The following is a 20580-nucleotide window of genomic DNA, read 5'->3' as shown; positions in this document are numbered from 1 at the left end:
GGCAAGGATACTGGAGTGGGTTGCCATATCCTACTCCAGGGGATCTTCCCAACCAACCCAGGGATCGAACCAAGGTCTCCTGCATTGGCAGGCAGATTCCTTATCAGTATGCGAAGGTGACTTAGTTGACTAATTACAAAACTGGGACCAAAACTCTAGTTTCTGCGATGTCTTTTTTTTTTTTGGTAATTAATTTATTTTTTATTGGAGGCAAATTATTTTACAATATTATATTGGTTGGTTTTGCCATACATTGACATGAATTCGCCCCGGGTTTACGTAAGTTCCCCCTCCTGAACCCCCCTCCCACCTCCCTCCTCCCTTTATCCTCCCTCTGGGTCATCCCACGTGAATGACTATGTTTCAGAAGGCTCCTTACAGTTAGGTATAAAAAGTATCATCTCTAAAAACAATTTAGTTATGAGGGTTCATTGTCTAAATATGTTAAACAAAAAAACAAATCTCCAGCTACAATTATAAACCTCTGTATCATGGACTTTTCATGAAATAACTTTTGTCTCCTAAAAAACATATCCAAAAAACAGAAGGACTGAAACAGATGTTATGTGTCAGGGTCAGAGGGAGGCTTTCTAGTTATGTTAAGCTAATTAGAGAAAGACTTTAAAACTCCTTTCCTGGGGCTAGTGGGGGATGGATACAGAGACTGAAAAATGAGATGAGGAAATTTATTCCTTGGTATTGAGATTTGACTAGATCACTATTGAATTCTATTCCTGTGAGCTTGGGAAACATGTTGAATTTTGTTCACTAACATGTCTTTATGAGAACAAAAACAGCAAAAGGGTCTGAAGGTCTACCCAAGTTCATTTGTGCTCTGGGAAGTCTCTTGTTTGTAATACAATGGACAATTTTGGCCAGTTTGGAGATCTTTGGTTATGAAGAAATACCTGTCAGAGCCTCAAAATACCATTACTAATGGGCATTGATTGAGGATACGTTTACTTTAAAAACTTGGACATACTTTTGCTTCAAAAACTTGTGACAAATATTTTGTAGATATTAGTTTTACACATATTAAATTCTGTGAACTCATTTTGCTGAGAATATCTTATTAATTTACTTGACATTTTTTAAAAACACAAAGGCAGTCTATTGCAGTGATTACATGCGTGGGCGCTATTCTTGAACTATCTGCTTTAAAATCTCAACTCTATTATCTATTGGGTTTGTATGACCTTAAGGAAGTTTTTTAATTTTGGTGCCTCAGTTCTCTCAACTTTAAAATGAAGGCAGTGGTGCCTGCCTCATTAGAGTGATGACAATGACCAAATTAAGTAGTGATGCAAAGTGCTTGCACTTAGGGCATCTGGTTTTGCAAAATCTAGAGAATTGCTCATTCAGTATGCTAGGGGATAATCCGCTATAGATAGAGTAGAATAGGGGATTTTTTGGTCTCCAAGTTAAAGGCAAAAATGGCTAGCTCTTCTTCCCATTGAAAGAAGACCCAGAAATATCAGATACTGTGCTAAAATTTTAGTGGCCAACAGAACCTATTTTCTTTATTGAAGTTTGGCTAATATTTAGAACATTCTAGTGTTTCATTTTAGCAGAGTAATCAAGAAGAATTCTTTTCTAGTATTGGAAGCTTTTTTAGGTGACTGTATCAAGAGAAAAGGAAAGAATCTTACCTAAACTGTATTGTAGGTTTTTTTTTTCTCAGAAATAAAATGAATATGCTGTGTAAATGTGATTGGTATAAATTGTGCCCTATAAAAAGGTAACTTTTCTTTCAAATTAAATGTTAGTTTACTCTGTCAATAGGTAGATCCCTAACATTTAGCTTTAATCTGGGGGTGGGGGGTAAACCCATTGACTAGATTTAATCTAGAAACAAAGCCCATGTAATCTTTCTATTAAAATGAATTGAGCTTGAAAAAAAACATTGTCTGTGCAAAATGTAGCTCTAATATAAATCAAGCAATTATATTTCTTTTGTTCAATAAGCCCTAGATGCCTTTTTTTACATTAACAGCCTTTTGATGATTAATTTAGGTGAATTACACTTAATTAGATGAACTATATAATTGATTATGATTATTTTTTCTCGTCCTTTTTTAAATTATGAAAGTATCATAACACATGTACAGGAGACTTGGAAAATACAGAACAAAGTTACGTATAGTTTCACTTTATATTACAATTTGCCTTAAGCAGTAAATCCTTCTAATTCTTATGTGATCAGCCTCTTCTATTTCTACACAAATTTATATTGAAACAGAACTGTGAAGATAAACAGCCTTCATAATCACCCTTCTCCAAATTACAATACATAATGTCACCAAATTTATCTTATTTAAATCTCTCTATATATTATTTAGCTACATCCAAAATAGATAATTTTTACTCACTTTTCCACAGGAGTCTAAATATCCAACATCTCTCACCTCCCCTACTCACTCCCAAAAATATCATGTTCTTCTTCTTCCACATGCAGTTTCTTTCAAGGCCTAATTTAAGTCCTGCTCCTTTTTTGAGTTATTGTTCCATTGGTCTAGATATATTTTAGTTACTCCTTTAAATCTTTGAGGCACTGATTGTTTTTATTATTAGTTTGATACTTATCATTTATTTTCTCTATTGCAGGGTTTGTATATATCTTCTATTTTCAAATAGCTACTTTACTGTATTTAATCTTCACCAATCAGCCCAGTACCTAATAAATGTTCAATGATAATGATGATTTGAAAGCCTTGTTCTATAATGTTCACAAGGATAACATAATAATTTTATCATAAGAATAAATTCTAAATAAAAATAATCACAAGTATAAAATATAAAATATTTATATATTTATATAATATACAATATATATTTATATACTTTAATATATATTAAAATAAAAAATATAAAATAATTTTCAGTTCAGTTCAGTTTAGTTCAGTCGCTCAGTCGTGTCCAACTCTCCGCGACCCCATGAATCACAGCACACCAGGCCTCCCTGTCCATCAAAGTAGAAAACTACCATTTCATTTGGAATTCAAATGAAAACACCTTAATATTGAAAGTACACAGGCACATAGATGAAGAAACACTGAGGAATTCCACCTCAATCTGCCTTCACTTGAATAACATGCCTTTGTAAGAATTTCATGACTTGGCATGTTTCATAGGTTGTCACCGTGTATGTCCTGAGTAAAGCTGAGGAAAGAATTTAGTGTTAATTAAACCAGGAGCTCAGGGCACTTGGATTTTTATTTTCCATCATCAATTTTAAATGTTGAATTTGCTTTCCTTTTGGGGTGATTTGATATAGAATTAAAATAAGAGACCTTGGCACTTCATAGACAAAACTCTTTTGTGCATTGTTGAACTAATGACTTTGGGTAAGTTATTTTTCCTCCTTATGCTGTCTTTGGTAAAATAGTGTTAATGACATAAAACCCTAAGAGTTATTACAAGAATCAAATGAAAGACCCTGGCATAAAGTTGCTATCTACTAAGTGTAAATATCTGTTAAGTTCCTTGTATCATTTACTGGGTATTTACTCTGTACCAGGCTCTCTTCATATACTTTGTATCATGGATATTAACACATCAAATCTTTGCAGTATTCTTATGCAATCACTATTATTCTCATTCTATTTCACACATGAGAAACTAAGCCATAGACAAGTGAAGTACACAGCTAGTAAATATCATAGCTGGGGTTCAAAACATGCTTTTGTGTTCCATACATACGTTCTTAACTGTTAGACAACATAATCTCTCCCACTATCAGATAATTTCCATGGACCACATCCTTTAGACAATATGAAAATATGAAAAGCAGTCTCAATTTAATGCACTGTTTACTTAACTAAATCGTGGTTGGGGGAAATAATACAATGCATTCCGTAGCTGAGTATAACTCATTTTAATTTATCCATTCTTTTGAATAAGCTGCACCATTGCTCCCTTTGAATTGTGAGAAATCCAGCCTTGTTTGTTCTTACCTAGGCAAGGGCACACTTTTAAGTCTTTGTCCCAGAACCTGTACAAATCTTATTTCTTATTTGTGTTGCTGCTTATGAATTATTAATAAAACAAATGTTTTCAAGGATTCCAAAAAACCTGAAAAAACAGATTTTGAAAATCCACAGAAAGGTATCTAAGAAAGTTTTGATTAAGTTGAGATGCTATCTGCTGTTCTAGGCGTGGGTGCTTTTATCAAAACATTTTGCCCACTTTCAAATTTCCACTCGTTAAAATCTAAGGCCTTATTTGGCTGTCACAGTACTGTGTTTTTCAGAAAAGTTTCTGGCAGCTAGTTTTGAAAAGATTTTGTTTGAAAAAAAAAAAGGAAAAAGCAAACTTTGTAGTCCTCCTGTTGGAAGAGTTCCCCTGACCTTCCGCATTATTATAAAGAGAATTGCCTATTTATCCAAACCTCCTCCACCTGGTTATCATCAGAACTTTACAATTTGTGCTTCCTAAGGCAGTTATTTTCAAGCATGATTTTGTAACACTGCAGGATCTTGAAAGATATTTCCAGGAGGTGGCAAATAATTCTCAAAACAAAATTAATCCTATTTTCAAAAAGGGGCATGCATGCCATATATTGTTGGAGGGCATTCAGGAGGGTAATTGTAGATGTCAGGAAATTGAACAAATAATGACAGAATATGGGCACCTGTATAGAGGTAGCCAATTCTGCTTCTACAATGGAATCTTTTAACATGCACCAAGTAATTGGAGATTTGCCAGATGCCTTTGTTCTATCTTCAGTTCAGTTCAGTTCAGTTCAGTTGCTCAGTCGTGTCCGACTCCTTGCGACCCCATGAATCACAGCACGCCAGGCCTCCCTGTCCATCACCAACTCCCGGAGTTCACTCAAACTCACGTCCATCGAGTCGGTGATGCCATCCAGCCATCTCATTCTCTGTCGTCCCCTTCTCCTCCTGCCCCCAATCCCTCCCAGCATCAGAGTCTTTTCCAGTGAGTCAACTCTTATTCTATCTTAGTCCATGTTTAACCATGATTCTCAATGAGTTTTTTTAATAGAATAGTATTATAGCTTCTATTTTAGCTTAGTTGTGATTATCTACAAAGTGCCCAGTGTCTTTGATCATCCACATTACAGGCCAAATATGAGAAGAATAGCTTGTAAATACTTTACTCCTCTTAAGTAAAGGTCACTGAAAGCAAACACTAGAACCTAGAATCCTCTGAACTCAATGAATGTCCCAATATAGATCCCATAGTATTCTCAGTCCAATCAATACCTTTATTTGGTCACTGAGAAACACTTTTGTCTGCTTAGAGCCAGCCTCTTAAATATCTCCAGTTTCCAGGCTCTCCTCTGGGTACCTGGGCTACATTTTGTCCTGTCAGTTGTTTTGCACTTTATCGATTATCTTTAAATATGGTAATATCCTAGACACTCAATAGAGTACCTAGCACAAATATGCCCAGAAGTGTTTGTTGAATGAAGCAAGTCTTTAGAGAGTGGCATTTTTTTTTTTCTTTTTGTCATGTCAGTTTACTACTTATTGGTTTTTTTCCCCCTTCCCTTTATCCTTTTATCTGAACTTTTTATTTCTACAAGCCTGAATAGGTTTTATATCTACTAACTTCATTTGTTTTTAGTTTTGGCCAAGACTTGCTTACTAATTCCTTATTGGATTTTCATGTTCTAATTCCTCATTCAGAGTGGTCTTTTGTGCTAACTTTCTTTCCATTAATCTTTGATTCCCTCCCTTCAAGCTGTACTGCACTCAGCATTCTCTTTTCACTCATGCACACCATCTCATTGTATTTTTCTGTGTCTGATAATTTCACTCTGTAGGTCTTCTGGTGTCTTTTTCTGAGCATAGTGTAGTCCTTTCCATTAAATTACGATCTCTTTGAATTGTAAGCAGGTACTCCTGTTTTGTACAACTTCTAATGTAATTTTCAGGCCTTCAGTCCATTTTTCAGAAATTTGGTATCATTTTAATCATTACATATATCAAATTTTCTGATGAAGTCAAGGTACGTGTGTACTGTTAAGTTATTATAGGTACACTGAATGATGGTCCTGGGCTTATATGGTCAGATCCTCAGAGTATCCTTTTCTGTAACATTTTAAATGCAAGGAATTAAAATTTCAGGTGGAACAACCAAGGAAGGAAATAAGAAGAACTTTTAGAATCCACCTAACAGTAATTATAGAAACCAAGAAATAACTGGATCAGACTACTCTGTTTTCCATTTTATCTGAATGTATTTCCTAACTCCTTCTTAAGTTATTGTGTTTTAAAGTTTTTAAAAATATTATTAGATCCTGAGAAATGTGCTTTGATTTCCATCTTGAACTGTCTGTAGCATCACTGGGCTGCTGGGGACATCTATAATCAAAGGTTTGGATTCCCTATCAAATGCATACCTGAAGCTTGTACTTCTGGTGGCCATATAATGAGATTTAACAGGCTTATTACCTACTTACTTGAATAGTAATATTTAATTCTTCTTTCCAGTAGCAAACTAAGTAGGCAAGAAATAATTTCTTCTATTTTAAACCTACTTTGAGTGAGTTTGTAGAAGCTATTCTGATCACAAATAAAAATCTTATATTAAAAACAACTGAGGAAATGACTGCGGAAAGCCAAAAAGCTAGATTTCTTTCTTTTATAGTTGAATAAAAAGTTTCTATACCATAAGCAATAATTGAAACTTTAAAAATCATTTTTAAATCCCCTTATGAAAGCAGTCTGTTCCTCTGGAGTGTCATCAGTTTAAATGCAAAGATATAACAAATACCATTTGGGGCTATAACTCTGTGGTTCCACGCTTTGAAAGGGCCTTCATTAGGCTATACGACACAACCTGTAATGTGTTCCATATGTAGTATTTTGAAACCTTTTGTTTGGTTTCTAACTAGACAGAGAGGAAAAGAGAGTCCATTTTCTCCTCTTGGGATTTGTCTTACAAGGTCCATCAGATGGAGCTGAGCAAACAGGGAACTATTTCTCCTTGTCTAGCTCCTGTTTGTTTATTCCCCCCTTATAAAAACCGAGGGACTAGCAATTTCTTTTATGAACGGGGACCGAAGGGAGATAAATAGACGTTGCGGGAGAGGAAGGTCAAGTTCAAAGTTTTTCTTTCCTCTGGATTCAGGAATAAGCAAATGAAAAGACTAGCCAAACAGCGGGCAGCAGGCATCTGATGGTTAAGCCCTAACCGCTCCCCCCGCCCCCCGGACTTTTTCTGGACAGAAGCAGAAGTCGCTGGAGCAGCTGCGGCGCATTAGTTCCGAGAGTTTAGCAGGCTGTTTCGCAGAGCTGACGAAAGCCTCGCTCGCTGGGGCTTCCCTCCATGTTCGTCTGCCCCGCGAGCTCGGCGGCGAGCCCTGGCAGGGGATCGGCAGAGGAGGGGTGACGTTCGCGAGGCTTCCGCCGTGCAGGGCGCTCGCCTCCCCTGCTCGCAGCCCCGTCTCCGCCGAGAGAGCGAGGCGGGCGGCCCGATGAACTAGCAGCGGTTGCCTCCGACCCGCTTCCCCGGACCTCTCCCCGGGAGCCCGAGCGAGGCAGTCCCTGGAAAGAGGCCAGGCAACCACGTTGCCCTGGATCACTGCCAAGTGTCCAAAGTTGACCGCGAAAATGGCTCAGCAGACGACAAGCCCGGACACCTTAACAGTCCCCGAAGTGGATAATCCGCATTGTCCAAACCCCTGGCTGAACGAGGATCTTGTGAAATCCTTGCGGGAAAACCTGTTGCAGCACGAGAAGTCCAAGACCTCAAGGAGATCGGTGTCTCCCAAGCTCTCACCCGTGATTTCGCCGAGAAATTCCCCCAGGCTCCTGCGCAGGATGCTTCTCAGTAGCAACATCCCCAAACAGCGGCGATTCACCGTGGCACATACGTGGTAAGGTTTGCACGGATGAGCAGACATGGTGGCCAGGTGCCCCTGGGTGATTTTTGCGCCTCCTGCCTTTCACTTTAGGGGTAGGAAGTAGAGTGGAGGACGGTCTTCACTCCTCACCCATGATTTATCGGAAATAATCTACCTTAATATAAATCCTACAGATGTCCAAGTCAGGGCAGAAATCCTTGAGATTGGTAATAGGAGCCTTTGACATGGGTGGTGCTCCAAGTTCAATTCCTATTGCAAGTTCCTACAAGAAAACTGGATTCCAGATGTCAAATAAGAATGAGGGTTTTTTTCCAATACTGACATGGTGGCGTTTCTTTGATTCCTAAGCTAGTAGCCCTGCCAGATCCTGCAACAACCTGGGGGAAAAAAGACCAGAAAGGAGAGAAGAAAATCGTAGTTTGTTCTCTTTCCTGCATGACCTCCCGATTCAACAGAGATGTGTGTGGAGCGTGTGTGTGGGTGGGTGTGTAAAATAGTGTGTCCCAGTAAAACCCCTCCTAGCTACTGACTTTATTTGTAATCTCAACGTGCCTTTTCAGTGGGTTTAGGAATGCCAGTACAAAAAGTTTCAGGCTGGTACTTGGCAATATTGCTCTGTTCTTCGCATATGAATTCTTTGACTCTTTTGTCAGTATTTTTATTTGCTATATGCATGTTTTTATCTGCTATAATAGGTGACTTTGTTTTATGTGTATGGTGCCAGCTAGGTATCTAGATGATTCTTGGTATTTTCATGCTGTCATAAAACAAATATTAGAATAAATCATTGCGTGAGCTTATTATGGTGTTTCTGCCTGAAAAGAGGCAATTCTAGGCTATGATCAGAGAAAGAGGTATCTGTAATATACAGTTGGTTAATCTTAGGCAGTAGTAAGTTCTATACACTACTCCATGTTTTGGCAAAATGAATATTAATTATGATGAAGAAAACAGGCATAACAGAAAAAAATAGTGACTGAATAGATAAAAATAGAAACTGACTGAATGATTTTTATACAGCTTTTCCACAGAACGTGAAAAATTATACTAGGAATGGATAAAACAGAACCCCCCCCCAAAAAAAAATCCAGAATCTAGGAAAGAAGCAACAATCTAGGAAAGAAGCAACTTCTAGGAAAGAAGCAACAATAAAAGGAAAGAATCAAAATCTAAGCTTAAGCAACATGACCCTACCCAGGCGTGCATTCATGTCAGAGATGAAAACAGCCAGAGAAAGAAATAAAAGGCATGACCCACCCAAAGAAACGTCTGACCTTACAACTGTCATTTTAAATAGCTAGATCTTTGATCTGGGAAGTGTTCTTATTTTCCCCAAGATTTTAACTAAGTGGTATTTCTAAGTTTAGTTAGATATAAGGCTCCTAAAAGAGGTAAGACAAACATTGAGTTTTTCAGTCTTAAAAAAATGATGGAAAAAGATGACTTCTCTCTCAGGGAGATATTTGTGAAAAAAATTTGTCAGAGATAAGCAGTGAATGAAAGGTGAAGGTGAACTCTGGGAGATGCTCTGAGGGAGAGGGATGACTTGAGATGAAACATCAAGGGCCTGAATAGGAGGGCTGGCTGGGGTTCAGAAAGGGTCAGAGCCAGAATTTGGGCATGTGCTGTCCCTTTTGGTTGAGATGCCTTTTAAATTCTAGTTCCTAAAGTGTACCTGTTGCTGAATGGGTAAGCCTCCACGCAGACACTTCATTTCTATTGGAGTGAAGCAACCTCCAGTTCAACCGAAGGTTATCGGAATTATTTGGACATGTTGAGATGTAAGGAAGGCAGGAAATCTCATGAAAACAGGCTTTCTTTTGAAATTTCTGGCACTTCCTTTTCTGGTGCTGTTTGGAGAAACTCCAAGAGCATAATTTCTGCCAACCCTTCATTGTGGTGTCTCCACCAGAGACATGTTGAAGGAGATGTTGAAAGAGCAATGGAAATGAGAAAGAAAAATTGTGATATCAATTCTCAGTAACTTGCGGGCAGACAGTATCCCTCATGGAAAAAGCATCCAGCAGGGCAGTTGGAAATAGTACTTCACATTTTCCTTATTGGTTCAACAAGACCCAAGATGTTCATAATACCCATGGGCGTCTTTTGGCAAATATCATTCCATCTGTGCTTTCACTACTTGGACTAAGCATGACCCAGAATTTTTTAAATATATTCCAAATTGTGCTGATTATATATACACACACACACAAATCCATATTGCTATCTAAACTTCTGCCACTACCACCACCACGCTCAAATCCTCTTCTCCTAAAGTAGGTAATCAGTCATTTAACTACACACCAGGTGTGTCCCTGCCTCAGAATGTTTTTTCCTATGCCTGATACTCCCTTCCATTAAATATGCGTTTGTTTACTACCTACTGAGTCCAAAGTGTTTATCTGGTACCTACTGATTACAAAGTTGAACAAGAGCTATTCCTTGGTTTCAAATTACTTATACTACAGTATATTTAAAAAAAAAATCACATTGGAAAGCAGCTGTTTAAGATAATCACTTTGTTCTGCAACATACTCTCCAAATCTTAGTGGAATGACACAGTAAATATTTATTTCTTGCTTCTGCTTCTTGTGGGGAGCTAGCCTGACCTGGGTAGTTCAGGGATCCCGGGTCCTATTATGTTATGGTCCCACGATTGGTAATACACGGTTTCCAAGTTTGCCAGGCTCCACTGAATCAGAGGAGAAGAGCACAGAAGATGGCACTGGTGAGTTTTTATAAAGCAGGCCTAGAATTGCAGCCATTACTTATCCCATAATTCCCCAGAAATAACTCAGTTCTGTGGCCACATCTAACTTCAAAGGAGGCTGGGAAACCTATCTCAGTCCTATTACCAAAAAAAAAAACGTGCAAGTCGCTCAGTCGTGTCCCGACTCTTTGCGATCCCATGGACTATACAGTCCATAGAATTCTCCTGGCCAGAATACTGGAGTGGGTAGCCTTTCTCTTTTCCAGGAGATCCTCCCAACCCAGGGATCAAACCTAGGTCTCTCGCACTGCAGGCGGATTCGTTACCAGCTGAGCCACAAGGTAAAACATTTGTGGGTAATGGCCGGCCCGTGTCAGTCACAATGTGCTAATGGCTATTGGTTCTCCCTCTATACCATAGTTGAGTTCGTAGAATAACACCTGTGAAGAACATCTCTGCAGACCTCCTGGATGAGGATCATACAGAGCAATTCTTTTTTTGACAAGTCTATTGATTGATTGGGAAGTCCTTGCTTATATACAACTGAAATCTCCTTCCCTGCCATTGTCATTCTTGGTTCCTGGATCTGCTTTGGAAACCCCACAGCTTCAGTCTCTCGCGTCTTCCATAATTTAGACCTTAAGGGAAGAAGCTTGGAATAACCCATCAGAGAGCCAGGACCCTGCTGTGTTCATTTGACAAGCCCATTAATCAACATAGTCAGTGTTATCATGCTTTTTAAAAATTCTTCTCTTTTCTTAACTAAACACCCTAAGTTATTTCATGTTTATATGCTGTATTTATCAGGTTGATCCTGGTTGTTCTTAACCAGGCTTCATTTGGATTTTCACAACCTATTTAAAGAGTAGTTTACTGAAAAAGACACAATACTCCATGTGCCATGTGACTCTTGGACAGAGAGTATCTGAGAAGTCAAATTACTTACATTAAAATTTGACTTCCCATTTACTAGTTGTGTGATTTTGAACAAGTTACTCAATATAGGTTTATTTCACTGGTACCCAGTTTCCTGGGATTCATAATAGTATTCACTTGGTGTTGTGGTTTTATTAAGTACATTTATGTGTAAATTAAAGTGTTTTGCATAGGGACAGACACTTAATGAGAGTCATTATAAGCTAATATTTCCTTTCTTATGTGTCCATTAATCCAGTCTTTCTCAGGTTGAATCTTAAAGCAGGATGTGACTTAGTTACCAAAGGACTTCCTTGGTAGCTAAGCTGGTAAAAAAATCTTGCAATGCCAGAGACCCCAGTTCAATTCCTGGGTCAGGAAGATTCCCCTGGAGAAATTCCCACTCCAGTATTCTTGGGCTTCCCTAGTGGCTCAGCTGGTAAAGAATCTGCCCACAATGTGACCTGGATTCCATCCCTGAATTGGGAAGATCCCCTGGAGAAGGGAAAGGCTGCCCATTCTAGTATTCTGGCCTGGAGAATTCCATGGACTGTATAGTCCATGGGGGTCACAAAGAGTCGGACATGACTGAGCAACTTTCACTTTCACTTTAGTGACTAAATAACAACCACCTCATTTTAAAATGGTTACCCTGTCAGGTTTTCGTGGATGGGACAAAGCTTTAAGTAACAATTACATCCCTAGTCAATGCTCATTGAGCGCTGGTGCTCCATCTGATGCTGTGTGTTAGGTTAGGACCTTCTTGTGTTCATACTTCTCACCACTTTGGTTTTCCATTTTTACTTAGTATCTAGTACCTTGTGGTCTAGTCATTATAGATGAGGCTCTGTTTTCATCAGTGTAGGGAATTCCCTCTTAGGTCAGCATAAACGTCACTGGAATTTCTGGTGAAGAAACCTTTCAGTGTAAGTTTATCTCAGGAAAATCTTTGTATTTTTCATGTTTTTTCCTCACTTTACCCTGGGTTCTATGCACCAAATGAAGGAAAGTGTTCTAGAGTGTGTAAGTGGTAGTACGCAATAGGATTTCTTCTGGCAAGATACTGTCCAGGTAATACGTGTCTTATCTTTAAAATTTCTGTTATGTGTGTGTGTGTTTAATTACAACATATCCAAAGGTAGAAAAAGCACTTAGCAACATCCTTACACAACAAAATAATTCCTTTAATTGGACTTTTGAAAGGCCTTTTTTAGGAGGCTTTTAGAAAATCTTAAAGATTTTTAGGGAGCTAGATAAGTTTTTTTGGTCATAACTTTTGCTTATTACAAACTTTACTGGGTACTGGCTTTGGATATAAAATTGCTCATGTTTAAAAGTAAACATTTGCTTTCTTGAGTCATAATTTCTTCAGCAACTATAGTTACTTTTAATGGTTGGTTGTTGTTTAAGAGAGAAATGCACTATAAATTTTATTCAAGTTACAAAATGGGCCAGAAACCCTTTATCACCTACGAAGAAGAAATCCAGCCATTTAGAGAGTTTGTAGGTACAACACAAACACAACCCCATTCACAAACACACCCACACACACCCAAATAGTTTTTCAAAGCTGTTACTTAGAGATTCTATTTGAGAACTCTCTCCTTTGTTCCAGCTCTGTCGTTTGGCCATCTTAACTTTAAGGTTATCTTTTCTCCATCACTTATAGTGGTGATACCCAGAGAAGGGCATTGCTGGTGCTGCCCTAGGAGCTGGGAACTCAGAGGTGGGCTCTGGGTAGCGGTAGCGTGATGCAAGGAGGTGGGAAGGAAGTTTCCTGGGGGAGAGTTTCTGGGATGCACAAAAGGAAGTAATACCAGCAGGGTAGGTGGGGCCAGTTGGCTGAGCTGTGTCCCTGGTGTAACTGGCTGTGTGCCTTCCTTGGAAATCCTGGGGCACTGCAAGTTAAAAGTGACTATAACTTTTGAAAAGTCTGATTAACCTTTCCTAAAATCAGAAGACCTCAGGAAGACATTCATTTTAAAGAACTTGTTAAGTGCTTTGTAATATTTAAGAAATTCCTGGAGGACAAAACAGCAACCCACTCCAGTATCCTTGGCTGGGAAATTCCATAGACAGAGCAGCCTGTGGGGATACAGTCCATGGGGTTGCAAAGAGTCAGACTTGACTGAAACTGAGCAACTGAACATTTAAGAAATTCCAAAATAAAAATGTGACAAATAGTAACTAAAGAAAGTGAAGAAAGCAATGAAGTAACATCGCAATTTATTACGCGTATGTACTTCCTGTGACCTTTGACATTTATCTTAAAGAAATAGAAGAGATATTAAGTGTATCTGTGCCAAAGTCATTCTACTAGTGGTGAAACTACTTCCAAGCAAAGCAGTCTTTCTAATAAACTTGGTAGAAATGCTGAATGAGAAGGAAAAAAAAAATTTGTCTCAAAGTTCATTAAAATAATTTTTTAAAGTTATTCTTTATATAAATATCTTTATAAATAACAAGCTCTTGTGAGATTACTGAATTAATTGAGCTTTGGAGCTTCAGTACATTTTTTTGTTCCTTAGACAGGAAACTTGAATTGTTCTTCAAGTAGCAGTTTCAGGAAGAAGCTTTACTATTACCAGTGTGACAAAATTATATCACTTTTTAAATCATTTTGCTGCTGGGGAAAAAAAAAAAAGCAAAACATGTTTTAAACAGTGAGGAGTTTAACGTAGTAGAAGTCATGTATTTCCAATTCTGTGCCTCTTGATATTGTACCTTAATTGCCAACATTTTTGAATTGTAGACTCTATTCCTAAGTCATAAGGATATAGAAGCATTTGATATTTACAAGTAAAAATTGACTAATTAAATTTACCAAGTGATAACAAACTAAGTACATTTAAGATAAGTAATTAAAAACCAGTTCCAACTTGCTGTTGTAAGTTAGTGAGGTGTATGCCTCATGGGTAAAACAGGATAGAGTAGCTTAATAATTATGTGACTCATAAAATGGCTTCAGGGCCTTCAGGATAAATGGTATTCACTCTAGAACACCATCTGGAAGCCATGATTTGGGGTAGGAAATGTGGAAATCTATAGATAGTAATAAAAAGTTGAATTTAAAATTTTACTGCATCTTTAATTATGTACCATCTTAACACACCAATCTCTTCTACCATATATACAAAGCAGAAGAAAATCATTTCATGTTCAATTCTAAGGACATAAAGGCTGTCTAACAATTTCAAATGAAGTACTTATTCTCAAAATGAGATCTTAAGTTGATATCAGAAGGAATTGTTTGATTTCACTTTGGACTTAAAACTTTAGGTTCATAAAAACACACCTTTATAACTTGAGACTTATTCTAACAATACCCTGGTGGCTCAGATGGTAAACAATCTGCCAGCAATGCGGGGAGACCTGGATTCCATCCCTGGGTAGGGAAGATCCCCTGGAGAAGGGAACAGCTACCCACTTCAGTATTCTGGCCGGGAGAATGCCATGGACAGAGGAACCTGGGAGGCGACAGTCCATGGGGTCTCAAAGAGTTGGACACGACTGAGCAACTTTCACACGTATATAATAATGATTTAGCTCCTGCTGTGTGTCAGATTCTAAAGGAAATCAGTCCTGGGTGTTCATTGGAAGGACTGATGCTAAAGCTGAAGCTCCAATACTTTGGCCACCTCATGCGAAGAGTTGACTCATTGGAAAAGACTCTATGCTGGGAGGGATTGGGGGCAGGAGGAGAAGGGGACAACAGAGAATGAGATGGCTGGATGGCACCACCGACTCGATGGACATGAGGTTGAGTGAACTCCGGGAGTTGGTGATGGACAGGGAGGCCTGGCGTGCTGTGATTCATGGGGTCGCAGAGTCGGACACGACTGAGTGACTGAACTGAACTAAACTGTGTGTCAGATACTTTATGTACATTAATCCTTCAAAAGAAACAAGCTTTAATTTAAGTATTATTGGTTGTATTCTTTCACACATTGGAGGAGGAAATGGCAACCCACTCCAGTGTTCTTGCCTGGAGAATCCCAGGGACGGGGTAGCCTGGTGGGCTTCCGTTGATGGGGTCACACAGAGTCGGACACGACTGAAGTGACTTAGCAGCAGCAGTTGTATTCTACATATGCAGATGCTGAGTCCCAAGGAAACTGGTACATAATCAAGATCATTCAGCTAGACAGCCATGAAATGAACTGACTTAAAACTTAAACTAAGGTTTGCTCAACTCTCCATCCTGTGTTCTTTCAGCATTACCTTCCTTTGGGTTAAGAATCACGTTCACATTTATTTATTTCTCTACCCTGCTTATATATGGAACCTGCAAAATATTCAATGACTTTACAAAATGGTGGTTAGTTAACAGAAGGGGAGGAACAGAGATTTCTTACCATGCAATCTCAGTTTACTTGTTTAACACCTGTATCTCATATGAACGTAGCCATCTTTTTTTTTCCATAAAAATATATGTGTGTGTAGGAGAAATATATGTCCTTGAAGAAGGAAGGTTTTAAGGTCAGCAGAAAACGTTCTGATATAGAGTAGTTTTAGAATAAGACTGACATCAAGATGAAACCAATTAGAATATAATTTCATTTTCAGTGATTCAGAGAAAAAGGCATGAAAGACTTGAAGTCTAAAGAAAATGATCAAGTCAGAAATCTACTACGGTTAGGTTCCAGAAGAGCCAGCTGGAAATGATGGTCTGCAGGCTCAAGTCACTAAGCAACAGAGCAGCAAACTGCTTAGTAGCCAGAGCTGGCAGGCTGACTGTGAGTGACCGGGTGGCTGGACAGGAGGACCACAGCCCATCTGACCTCAGAACACTCTCTGTCTAGTCATCTGCCAGCCTTCCTGCCCAATCCCCCCATTTTGGAAAGGCCTCTTGGACTTAACAGGAGATCTGCTTTCATAATGGAAATATCTCTGGGACCAGAAGTAAATGCTGTCTGTCTTCTTTAAAAGGGCATTTCTGAGATTGTTTTCTTTGGGTCAGTCCATCATAAATAAAATGTAAAGTTTAATGAGAGGAAAGAAAGTGAAAGTGAAAACATTGGGATTAATGGCTCAACTTTGGGTTTTCATGAACAAATGTGTACAGGGCCAAATTGCCTGACTTCATTTGGTGAGATCTATCTTGAGCTCTGAGAGCACAGTATTGCCATTTATTTAACACTTTCTTATGCTGTCTTCTTTTTCCTGTGTGTCTTTTGACTGTGTAGCTGGAACATAAGTTCCTGAAAAGTAGGAACCCTCACATGAATCAATCTTTGTATCCACTGTGAGGAGCTGTGCCACGTATAATATACATTTAGTAAATATTTGTTCTTTAATTGCTGTTGTCCTTATGCCAAACACCTGGGGAGATCTCTAGCATTCCAGTCTAGAAGGCTTGGTTACGTTGTGCTTCATTGCCATAGTGGAAAGAAGTTTCAAACTGAATGACTAACCATATTTTGGACTTTGTTACCACAACTCAGTGTTTATGAGTGTGTGTTCTGGATTTACACAAACCTTGACTAATATGATTTGACTTTAGTATATCTGAATGAATTGGTATTTGATACTGTCACTAATTTTCAATTTCAGTAATTTTTAGTTTATACTTTGAAATAATTTATGCCTGTTGTATTCTGAAAAATATGTAAGTATATTTATAATTCTTGGTAAATTACTGAATAACTTGCTTGTTAAACTCTTATGACTAGTTCTTATGTCTTACAAGTCATAGTAGCTCAGTTATACACTTGACCTAGGCTTATAAAAGAAATGACAAGATTTTGAGGTGAAATTTGAAACAAACAAGCAAAAACAAAAACCCAGAAAACTCTGCATAGTTGTTTTTTGTTTGTTTGGTTTTGGTTTTTCAGTTTGAAATCTGGAGAAATTTGAACTGGTGGAAACAAAGCATCACTTCTCCAAAGTAGATCTTCAGAATAAGTAAAATTGAATAATAGAAAAAAAATTTTGAAGTGATTTAGCATAGACAGGTTATTTTAATGTAAATATTTTGCCTAAAGTTCATGCCCATTTTTACCTTGCAGTTCTTTCAAACCAACTGATTTCCTTTCCACTATTCTTATGAGATAGCACTCTAATTAAATTAACTATAATTAAAATAATGACTTTGTATATTTTAATTACTAGGATACATAGGGCTTTTTTTCATTTTCTTATATAGCTGATTTCACATTTATATAGATTAATGGTAAGTGTGTATTGTTGATCTTTTTAAAGACAGCAACTTTCTGACTAATAAGGTTATTTGGATTATCATTTCTGCTTGTTTACCTTCTTTAGGTTTATAGTATTTGTTTTACTTCTCAGGGTGATTTTTTTTTTTTTTATGGCTTTCTATTGAGTGGGTGCCAAATAGAACAGTGTGTGATTTATTGGTAGTAATAACTAAAACATATATGAATTGGAGGCTGATGACGCACAAAGGCCAAATGAGAAGGCTTGCCTCTGAATAGAACCAGGTTTCTTTAATAAAGCCCTCTTACAATAACAATAGCAGGGTCATTAATGGTGTGCTCATTCCTGTATCACCTGCCCAGTTTAAGGTACACCTGTGGATCATTTGTACCATGTTGTATTTAATTTTTTTAGTGGATTTACATTTTTATTTAAAGGCCTATATGTTTAAGCACGAAGCTTTATATCCTTATTATTATAAATTGGAAACCAGTGTCACTTATCATATATAGCAGATATTTGAGCAAAAATGCAATTGAAAAAAAAAGCAGGCTAAATGGATTCAAGTTTAACTAGATATTGTGACCTGCTAGTGGTTCTGAGCCTGAGGTCTGCTCTCAATCTAAAATGGCAGTTAGTGAATAATGCAGAGTTGTGAAAGGCCAATGGAGTCCTTCTCCTTAAGGTAATAAGAATGACTGAAAGGGATTTGGAAAGAAAATAACCTCATCATTATATTCAAGATTTAAATTCTATCCATGACATCCCCTATGCTTCAAGCTGTCTTGGTGCGTCGGATCCTCTAATGTTTCAATGGGTGGTCCTGAATCACTGATATTTCCACTGTTGGAAGAAGGGCATCTGTTTTTGAAGAAGGACATTTGTTCTTTGGGTCTGAATCCCTTAGTTGGTGGTAAACACTCTGAACTTGGATTCAGTTCAGTTCAGTTCAGTCGCTCAGTTGTGTCCGACTCTCTGCGACCCCATGAATGACAGCACGCCAGGCCTCCCTGTCCATCACCAACTCCCGGAGTTCACTCAAACTCATGTCCATTGAGTCGAACTTGGATTAGGTAATTCCAATTCTTAAGCAGAAAGTCAGGTATCGGTATCCTGTTTTTACCACCCTATAATTATTAGTTATATGGCTAAATGTCCCCTGAGGGCAAAATTGTCCCTATTTGAGAAGCACTGATCTAGAACCACTGATCACTTTATTCACCAGTGTATCCCTAGCACCGTCTTGTTGTGATACAGAAAGAGGGCCCAAAATGTACTGTCTGCTCCAACTCTGCTACTCACTTACTATGTGATCCCAGGGGTATTATTTCAACTCCACAGATCACAATTAAGTGCATCCATAAAATGGATTATTGCTAATTCATTCCTTATTTCTTAGATTTAAAAATTCAAATGATATACCTAATGAAAAGACTTTTTGAAAAGAATAACGTGCTATTCAAATGTCACGTAAGAAGAGTCATGGAGGAACACTGAGGGTGATCCGAACCTACTAAAATCCAGGAGCTTGATTCATCTCCTACTGCGTGTATGTAAATTGCTGTGTGGGGGGCTATTGGGGTGTTGTCTTTGCTCTCTAGGATTGTGATCAGATGGAGATAGAATATGATTACTCAAAATAACCGTAAAGCATTCATAGTTGCCATAACTAAATGCAAAGAGTGGTGGAGTTTATAGGACAGGAGAGTGTTTCCTGTGGTGGGAATCATAATAAGACTTGAGGGGGAGTATGACACAGAGTAGTCACAAAGAAGGCCTGTCCTGAGTTTTTACTTAGATTATATTATTTAAATATTTATTTATTTGGCTGTGCCAGGTCTTAGTTGCAGCATGCAAGATGTGTCTTTAGTGTGGCATGCAAACTCTTAGTTGGGGCATGTGGGATCTAGTTCCTTAACCAGGGATCAAACCTGTGCCTCCTGTATCTGGAGCTCAGAGTCTTAGCCACTGGACGACCATGGAAGTCCTTTAGATTAGGTTATTTTATATTCATGGCAACTTAATTAGGTTTAGGTTTCCGTTCCGTTCCGTTACGTTCAGTCGCTCAGTCGTGTCCGACTCTTTGCGACCCCATTGACTGTAGCCTATCAGGCTTTTCCGTCCATGGGATTCTCCAGGCAAGAATACTGGAGTGGGTTACCATTTCCTTCTCCAGGGGATATTCCCGACTCAGGGATCGAACCCGGGTCTCCCGCATTGGAGGCACACGCTTTAACCTCTGAGCCACCAGGGAAGCCCAGGTTTAGGTTTAATTATCACATTTTACAAGGAGAAAAGTGGGGCCTTGAAAAGAACTGGATATGAACATAGAGCCTAGAGGAGTTGAGTAAGGAGAGAACTGGAGTGAAGTATGGAAGGACAGAAAGTGGCAGGAGGTAAGTTCTTTTCACCAAAGGAACAACATTAACCAATATGGGGATTATATGGGGTTTGAGTGAGACTGGGTACAGCTTAGAGTGTCTCTGCAGAAGGTGACCATAAATTAAGTTGGAATCAGGTTTCAGAAGTCAGCTATCATTCTCTGTCTCAGACACACACACCCGCACTCACACATGTATGCACACCAGGGATTTATATGCTTAAGTGAAACATGATCAGTTTTATCTTTCTCAACAGCTTTACTCCAAATAAAAGGAAGTGACATTTTGAGTTATTACCCTGCCCCAAACTTGCTAAACCACAAGTGTGTGCACTGAACACTTAAGGATTGGTATGTGAGATTTAGTTCAATTAGACCAGTCTAGACCATCTTTCAGCTACCTAATGCCTTCTACTCCTCCTAAGATAATCCTCCAGAAATAGAATACATGGTTGTATTTCCATTCAAATGAGATGTTTTAATTACACCTGTGGCACTCGTGTTCTGATGCACAGACCAGAGACACTATTTATGTGAGGACTCTATCTGCCTTTTCATTAAATTGCATAAGAATATAATGCTTAA

General features: G+C 38.4%; 1 protein-coding gene across 11 annotated transcripts in view; it reads left to right on the top strand.

The window, feature by feature from the left end:
- Nucleotides 1-20580, top strand: part of PDE4D (phosphodiesterase 4D) — a 1698276-nt gene that overhangs the window by 865800 nt on the left and 811896 nt on the right. Inside the window, exon 1 of one of the 11 annotated variants that reach the window (XM_055422343.2) lies at nt 2705-7843. The exons of the other annotated variants lie outside the window; for them this stretch is intronic. Coding sequence (XP_055278318.1) covers nt 7578-7843 — 266 coding nt within the window. The 5' untranslated portion in view covers nt 2705-7577. Of the gene's footprint in view, nt 1-2704; nt 7844-20580 lie in introns of those variants that run through there. 11 annotated transcript variants of the gene reach the window in all.

The sequence above is a fragment of the Moschus berezovskii genome, chromosome 18, assembly GCF_049115385.1.
Source record: "Moschus berezovskii isolate FMDL1 chromosome 18, NW_MosBer_1.0, whole genome shotgun sequence".
NCBI lineage: Eukaryota > Metazoa > Chordata > Mammalia > Artiodactyla > Moschidae > Moschus > Moschus berezovskii.
The sequence above is the reverse complement of the archived record's forward strand: the minus strand, read 5'-3'. Positions and strand labels throughout refer to the sequence as shown.